Source organism: Alosa alosa, chromosome 6 (genome assembly GCF_017589495.1).
Source record: "Alosa alosa isolate M-15738 ecotype Scorff River chromosome 6, AALO_Geno_1.1, whole genome shotgun sequence".
Classification (NCBI taxonomy): domain Eukaryota; kingdom Metazoa; phylum Chordata; class Actinopteri; order Clupeiformes; family Clupeidae; genus Alosa; species Alosa alosa.
In genome coordinates, this window is record NC_063194.1 from 32,625,972 (window position 1) to 32,635,034 (window position 9,063).

Genomic DNA, 9,063 nt, shown 5'->3' on the forward strand with positions numbered 1-9,063 from the left:
TATGCTATACTATGCTATGCTATACAATGCTATACTGTACTGTACTATGCTATGCTATGCTATACTGTACTATGCTATGCTATGCTATACTATACTATACTATGCTATGCTATGCTATGCTATGTTATGCTATACTATTCTTGCAACCTTCTTTTTCACTGTGTCCTATGCTGACTGAGCACTACCTCTTTCAGCATACCACTGTATATCCATTTACAGCTTATTTACTAGCTACATTACCAACTGGCTACTGCATCTCCTGGCATTCCAAGCGATTGTTCTGCATTCTACTGTCCACTGCGTTCTACTGTCCTCTGTGTTATACAGCCCACCGTGTTATATAGCTCTCTGCATTCTACTGCCCTCTGTGTTATATAGCTCTCTGCATTCTACTGCCCTCTGCGTTATATAGCCTTCTGCATTCTACTGCCCTCAGTACTGCCCTCTGCGTTATATAGCCTTCTGCATTCTACTGCCCTCTGTGTTATATAGCCTTCTGCATTCTACTGCCCTCTGCGTTATATAGCCTTCTGCATTCTACTACTGCCCTGCATTCTACTGCCCCTCTGCTATATAGCCATTCTACTGCACTCTGCTGCCTCTCATTACTGCCCCCTCAGTACTGCCCTGCATTCTACTGCCCTCAGCATTCTACTATATAGCCTCCTGCATTCTACTGCCCTCTGTGTTATATAGCCCCTTCTGCACCTCTACTGCCCAGGGTCAGAGGTCAGGGGTCAGAGGTTGTTCCCTGCTCTGGTCTGCATCTGAGCCCTACTGCCCCCTGGTTCTGGTTCTTGTAACTCCCTGACCCCCCCCGGGGTAGATCAGCTCAGCTGACCAGTGCTGTCTGTGGAGGCAGCCTGGGGTTGGTCTGCTCTCTGCTTTGTGACCCGTCTACAGCCCAGCTCTGTACACACACCAACAGAAGGGGGTCTGCCCATCTGCGTATGTCAACCTGCACTTCCTGTTTCCTGTTTGCCTGCTTGCCTGCTGCGTGCGTGTGTGTGTGTGTGTCTTTCTGCGTCCGGCTGTACTGCGCTGCGCGGCTTGCTCACACCACCGTGCTGATGGTGGACGACTCCTCAGACTTGCCCTGGCGGCTGGGCAGCGACTTGAGGTACTCCAGGTGCCGCCGGGCGTCCTCCTGGTTGGCGCGCACGTAGTAGACCAGGTAGGAGATGACCATGGCGAACCAGCCGAACATGGTGACCAGCATGGCTACGTCGGTGGTCTTCTTCAGCACCACGCACAGGTCCAGCTCCTTGGTCAGCAGCAGCGACTGGCCCTCGGCGCCGGACTCGGCCGGGTCGGCCGTGTGGCACACGATGCCCGTCAGGGAGACGGGCTCCAGGTCGAGCTGCGGCAGGGTGCTCTGCAGGGCGCAGTCGCAGTGCCACGGGTTCCCCGTCAGGTTGGACCGCGCCGTCAGGCCCTCAAACGCCTCCGGGTTCAGCGTGGCCAGCCTGTTGGACGACAGGTCCAGGAACTTGAGGGAGGACGCGAGTCCCCGGAAGGCGCCGGGCTCGAGCACAGCGAGCTCGTTGTGGGACAGGTCCAGCTCGGCCAGCAGGGGCAGCCCCAGGAAGGCGTCGGTGGGCAGCGAAGCCAGCTGGTTGTAGTCCAGGTAGAGGCGGCGCGTGTCGTTGGGGATCCCGGGCGGCACGCGGGTCAGACGCAGGTGGCTGCAGCGCACTGTCTTGCCCTCGGCCTCCGAGCAGTAGCAGCGCGGCGCGCAGGCGGTTCCCGCGGCAACGGTGGCGGCGTGCGGCGAGCACACGGCCATCAGGACCAGACTGGGGAGCAGGAGCCACGCCGGCAACAACCGGCACCAACCGGACACCTCAGGCATGCCCGACGCACACTGGGCATGCTCATTAGACGCAGGGGGGGGGGACAGGTCACCTGGGGGCAGGAGAGGGGGGAGGGGCACAGGTCACCTGGGGGCAGGAGTGGGGGGGGGCACAGGTCACCTGGGGGCAGGAGGGGAGTCTGGGGTGAAGAACTCAACTCAAACTCTTCAAGACGTGGAACACCTGTGGGAGACAGAGTGAGAGATGGACAAGATGAATGATGACACTGAAGAAATGAGGCCCCCACACACACACACATACAGACACATACACACACACATATACACACACACATACAGACACACACACATACAGACACATACACACACACATATACACACACACACACACATACACACACACATACAGACACATACACACACATACACACACCATGTGAACACATTCTTTTTTGAGTGAGTTGAAAACCCACACAGAGAATGCTATTGCAATCCAGCTGAATGATGATGCAGGAAGTGAGACACACACACACACACACACACACACACACACACGTTCTTCTTTGAGTGCGTTGCCCACGCGTGGCGTCCCCTCTGCCAGACGGAGGGTGAAGTAGACTGAACAAAGAGCAACAAGCCAGAGCAGTTTATTATGCAGACCTGCCAAAGCAGATCAGCCATGATGCATTAATCATTACACCCGCCATGCTCACACACAAACTCACTCAGCGTCCTGTCGCACACCGGTGGGCACACAAACACACACTCACACACACTCTTATGCACACACACACACACACACCGTACCCATCCCTCACATACACACACACACACGCACAGTCGCACACTCATGCACACACATACATGCTTATGAATACACACATACATGGACACATACACACACACACACACACACACACTCAACAGCCTTTTCATCAGACACAGAGGTGGATAGTGTTATTTCACATATTGATGAAAACTAGATGCTCTTATTGTTTTGACAGGGCAGGAGGCCTTACTTCCCACCTGCCCATCATTAAAGGCATGAGTGTTAAACACACACCCCCACACACAGCATAACACACACCGAAACCAGTAATCAAGCCAGCAGCCAGTACACGGTGCAGAATAATGGCTCTGAACTGCCAACTCATGCTAAGTGCTCTCAGAGCTTGGAGTGTTAGTCAGATGCATTATACCAACTGATTGGAGGATTCAGGGCCGGATCCACGCCGCGACTGAGCCGGATCCACGCCACAACTGGGCTGGATCTGGCCCTGATCTGATCCCCGGCCCCTGGACATCTGAGCAGATGGTCTGGGCCCTGACTCAGAGGAGGTGAGTGAGTGATGTCAACCCAGCGAGGCAAGGTGGCCCTGAATCGCTCTTTTAAAAGCACCTGAACTGTGGGGGCGCTGTGGCGCAGCAGGCTACAGTGCCTGACCATATACAGGTCAGTGTGCCCACGGGGACACAGGTTCGAATCTGACCTGTGGTCATCTCTCTCTCCCACTTGCTTCCTGTCACTCTCCACTGTCATGTCCAAATAAAGGCAAAAAGCCCCCCAGCACCTGAACTGACCCACATCTGATTATTGTTACCCGAGTCCAAACGAAAATGTACGTCTGTGGGCCCTAAATCTAAAACAGATCAAGCCCTGATCGGCACCCCGAGTCTGGAAGGACAAGACTATATGGGAGGAGGGTCCACACAGATAAGATCCTCTCTTCGCAGATCAGTAAGTATATATACTCTTTTGATCCCATGAGGGAAATTTGGTCTCTGCATTTATCCCAATTCGTGAATTAGTGAAACACACTCAGCACACAGCGAGGTGAAGCACACACTCATCCTGACGCAGTGAGCTGCCTGCAATAACAGCGGCGCTCGGGGAGCAGTGAGGGGTTAGGTCAAGGGCACTTCAGCCGTGCCTACTGGTCGGGGTTCGAACCGGCAACCCTCCGGTTACAAGTCCGAAGTGCTAACCAGTAGGCCACAGCTGCCCAATACTACTGCTCAATACTACCACACAGTCCTACAGGAGGTGCAGGTAAAACTGAGGGGAGGAGCTTGTTGTTTGTGTTCTATAGTTTTTACTTTTTCTTCTGCATGTAAGCTGACTGGAAAGACCAGACTGGACAATATCAAGGTCTATCCAGATACATGTAAGTTGCTGCCAGGATAATGATGAAGGTCAGTCTTCTGCAGGTCACAGTGAGGGGAACAGCGTGTTGTCTGTGTTTTATATTTTTTTTTCTCTCATGTGTAAGCTGCCAGGAATAGGCCTCGTTTTACCTGAACGCTGGTTCCACACCTGTTCACTAATCCTTTCAGTGCATTTCAACAAACAGCTCTCGCATTACTAATCCGACAGGAAGGGAAAACTCTCCAGCCTGACGGGGCAGTATGGCCTGCTTAGACCGAGCGGTTCAGTGAACACACTGTCCGGCTGAGACAAATGGACTGACAGCAGTGGAGTCCACTTCTGATGGCATCCTGAACTGGCCGCATCCCGAAACAACGTTTAATCCTCTCCCCCCTGAAGCAGAGGAAGAGAAATGGCCAGCGGGAGAACCCAAGATCCACTTACCGAGATTAGAAACGAAATCGATCTCCTAAGTAGCTCTTTAGGAGCCTATCGTGTGACGAGGGGGGCAGACGTCTGTGGGGGAATGAGCGAACAACGCTAATTGTGAGACTCGTTGTGCAATATGCTGGTTTGTCAGATCGGAGTGCCAGGGAAATTAACATTTGCGGAGTTGGCGCAGGCCGATGCCGTTCATGTGGAGACGCCGTCGCCTAAGCCAAACAGTCGCCGAGGGCGACGGGGGGATGGGGGGGGGGATCTTGACAATCTTCTCTCCCCAGTCTCTCCCTTATCAGCACTCACGTCCGCCCACACAGACTGCATTTATCACAGCAGGAACTTAAGAGCCGCTAGGCTTCAGGCGCTGTTTCTTTATTAGGCTGGGACTGGCAGGACCTCCTGATGCACATAAGAAACGCTCAGAGATGGAGGCTGAGCTGTGGGATTAGCATTAGCACGTTAAAAGAGCTGTGGGATTAGCATTAGCATGTTAGAAACGCTCAGAGATGGAGGCTGAGCTGTGGGATTAGCATTAGCACGTAAGAAACGCTCAGAGATGGAGGCTGAGCTGTGGGATTAGCATTAGCACGTAAGAAACGCTCAGAGATGGAGGCTGAGGTGTGGGATTAGCGTTAGCACAAAGGTTTGGGGAACTGAATGTCACATAGCTCAACAACATTCTCACAGGTGGTCTTTCTCTCTCTCTCTCTAGTATATACACTTTTTTGATCCCGTGAGGGAAATTTGGTCTCTGCCTTTAACCCAATCAGTGAATTAGTGAAACACAAACAGCACACAGTGAACACACAGTGAGGTGAAGCACACACTAATCCTGGCGCAGTGAGCTGCCTGCTACAATGGCGGCGCTCGGGGAGCAGTGCCTTGCTCAAGGGCACTTCAGCCGCAGCCCACTGGTCGGGGCTCGAACCAGCAACCCTCTGGTTACAAGTCCAGAGTGCTAACCAGTGGGCCACGGGTCTCTCTCTCTGAGGGGTGGAAATTATAGCATTAGCATTTAGGTTTGATGGACTGAAAGTCACACTGCTCATCAATGTTCTCACAGGTTGTCTTTCTCTCTCTCTCTCTAAGGGGTGGCAATTAAAGCTTTAGCATTTAGGTTTGATGGACTGAAAGTTACACTGCTCAGCAGCATTCTCACAGGTCCCCCCCCCTCTCTCTCTGTCTCTCCTTCCCTCTCTCTCTCCTCATCACCGAGGGGTGGCAAACCAGCACGCAGGTCTACCTGAGGCTTCGGACAGAGTGAAAGGAAGATGGCGATGGAAGGAGCAAGATAGCATTACAGAGAGAGAAGGCCGGCCAGGGTGGCCGAGACAGACCTCGACCAGACGAGGATCTGGGAGGTGAAGATAGCATTACAGAGAGAGAAGGCCGGCCAGGGTGGCCGGGACAGACCTCGACCAGACGAGGATCTGGGAGACAACAAGCAAAAGATAGGCCTGCTATGATGTCATTATAAAAGGTATACGCCCGAAGTCAGAGTGAATAAATCGTTTTAAAAAGGTCTGGGAGAAAAAGACTGCGAGGGCTGCAGCACTGTTGCGATGATTAACAGTCTTCTGATTGCTGTTTTTTTATTGTTTGGCGTCAGGCAGACTATTAATATGATGTCAGAAGCATTTGGGCCCTACAGTATGTCAACCCTGAACAACCCCACACAGGCTCTCATAAATCACTGCCGCCAGGCCAAAGCACTTAGTTCATGCCCATTAAAGCAGGCCTGCGCTATACACCGACCCTCTAAATCTAACTGCGGCCAGTTGGAGAGGCAATGTAAAGTGAGGCTTTAAGGCAGCTCTGCAATCAGCATTTGTTTGCTTGCCAGTGTGCTCTCCGCAGAGATGCCCTCATTACGATCGGACACTTTGATGGCCTGTTGGACGTCACTCCATATCCTGTTCTGATCTCCGCAGGTATTGATTGAGACCGGTATCCAACCACGCGGCCAATAACGAGTTTGTGTGTGTGTGCACAAGCACAATTCTGTGGTGGTATACTGAAATATTAACATTTATTCTAAATTACTGTAAAATAGAGTTATTTAGTGAAATCAGTCCACCCAAGGCAGTAGACTAGCGAATCAATGTGACATCCAGTTTGTTTGCAGAAATGTTTTATCTATGTAATGCCTACCTATCAGTTAAATTTAGATCACCATCTGAAATGTTGCTATACATCTCCAAGGTAACCTCTTCCCCACTGTTTTCTATGAACTTTGACCTGTTTAGGAAATTTCAAAATGTGTGTTTTTGTGGTATGATAGTTCCACCATAAACTATTTCTAAAGATAAAAAAAGAAAGATTAAGATTTTATGAATGGCAAGGGAGGGGGGGGGGTATTGGGTTGAGTTTTGTTTTTGTTATTGTTTTGTGTGTGTGTGTGTGCGTGCGTGCGTGCGTGCGTGCGTGTGTGTGTGTGTGTGTGTGTGTGTGTGTGTGTGTGTTTACTATGGAATATATATGCTTTAAAGTCACCTAATTGGACCTGTTGTTTGTTATTGGATGTCAATATCCTATTTCCAGAAAACTAGTCTTCTTGAATACAAGGCATGCAATATATTTTCATTAAGCTGTAACTTAAACGGACAGTATTGATTGCCTCATACAGACTAGTGAGCAGTAAGGATAGCGATCATAAATTGTCCCATCCCATAAATGAGTTCTTTTCTGCAGTTCAATTTCACTGTTGTGAAGCCAGAATGCATGCACAATTGTAAAATTGTTTCCTTATTTTACATTAGAACAAACATATGTCATAAGGATGTCATAACTTAATATTGTTATCATTATTATTATTATTATTATTATTATTATTATCACCAATTCTACATTATATTATAGCACCTCGTCTTTGACAGAAGCTCATTATAATGGTGTTTCTGTGCGAAGATTTTTTTTATTTGGCTAAGCAACTATGGACCAGTTAGAAAATGAGTTTAAACGGATATCCATTATTTTGCACCGCTCGACATCTGCAAAAGGTTTAGCATTATCTACCTAGAAACGTAGGGGGAACACGGCCTGAAGTTTTCCTGTTAGGTATCTATTACAGGTTCAAGAATGTGTCCTTGCAGCTGCTAATACGTATCTTAAAACTTCAACATAAACACACACACACACACGCACGCACGCACGCACACACACACTCGATTTTGTGAAATCCTCACTTACATGTTTGCCGTTCCTTCTTCAGCAGCAGGCATGCAACTAAATGCGCAATGCGTTGATCAGATGTGAAAAAACATAAATCTCTCCTTTATTTTGGGAAAACGTGCATAAAAACACCCAGGCAATCCTGTGTCCCTTTTCCGTAACGTCGTAACCGCTTGCTCTGTACAAGCGACAGCGACTGGGAAGTGAGGCGCGCATTGGATGCGCTCTCACCCGCGCGCCAGTAGTTTCTATGCAACCACACCACCGGGCATCACAGCAAGAGCGTGTCAAATCCGTTCTGAACCGCGAGGTGACTGATGCAAACAGACATGGTCCAAACGCATGCAGGGAAGAGAAACTGTTTCTAAAATCTAAAGACCTTTGACGGGTTGACGCCCTCTTCTCCTGTGAGTTCATTCCATTGGTGTCCTTGTTTGTGTGCATGGACGTATCCAAACGAGGACATAGTTGGCATGTTCCCAGTAGCCCAAATAGGTAGCGTAGCTATTAAATACGCTGCTAATAGAGGTGAGCTGCTATAAATGACCAAGTTTGTCGTTTTTACAATCTAGGCTATTATGTTCTCAGCTATCAGAAAGTTCGCTGGTTTCCTGACCATTTTGCGCATGTGTGGAGATCCCGCCACACATGCTGCATAGATAAACAGACAGGTTAAGTGTAAGAGTTTACGAAAAATGGCAAAGGTCTCCGGTTATGGGATATTTGAATGATGTTGAAATCAACCCATTTTGTTGAATTACAATATACATTCGTTTAAACAAAGCTATATGTTCAATTCGAAGTAAATTAATTGTTTTAAAAATGTTACAGTTTTCCTCTTATCATCCATTACTAATATACGAATTACATTAGTAAGAAAGATAGATGAGTGATACGTTAAATGTAGCCGTTTCTCTGAGTGTCCCTGCAGTATGGAACTACACCTGTGTGTGAGGAAGTTTGGTAATGTCATGTCTTACTGTACTGTGCTATGGACCTGGATTTGATTTCTACATGTCATATGAATGATTTCTCTTGTTCAAGCCATCCACATAATGACATGAATGTGGGCTTTTGTACTCACCGTAGTCAGCCGCCAGCATCTCTTTTCCACCCTGCGTGACATTACAGCGAAGTAGGCATTAAAGTCATTTCTTCTGTGTGGAGAAATGTCTAATTTACACGGGAGAGATGTTTAGTTCCTTGTGATATAAGGGGATTTCCCACAGTGGCCAATCAACAGCCGAGCTTTAACAACAACAACAACAACAACAACAGCAACAACAACAATGACCCAAAGCATAACATATTTAAGCAATAAGCCCGAGGGGTTGTAAGTTCCAGTGATTTTAGAACCGCTAATGGGTAATATGATGTGTTGGTTGGTTACATTGCATTACAAATATCAGTTTAAAGTCAAGTAACATAATTGTGCGATTCACCATAAATGGACTTATAATAAACAACAAAGATGGCAATAATAATAATAATA

General features: G+C 48.7%; 1 protein-coding gene across 1 annotated transcript; it reads right to left on the bottom strand.

Moving 5' to 3' along the window:
- Positions 1 to 785: 785 nt before the first annotated feature.
- On the bottom strand, positions 786 to 1,877 carry lrrc3ca (leucine rich repeat containing 3Ca). Its single transcript, XM_048246351.1, has one exon. The coding sequence runs from the start codon at positions 1,850 to 1,852 to the stop codon at positions 1,055 to 1,057; it is 798 nt and encodes a 265-aa protein (XP_048102308.1). The 5' UTR covers positions 1,853 to 1,877; the 3' UTR covers positions 786 to 1,054.
- Between the last annotated feature and the right edge of the window lie 7,186 nt (positions 1,878 to 9,063).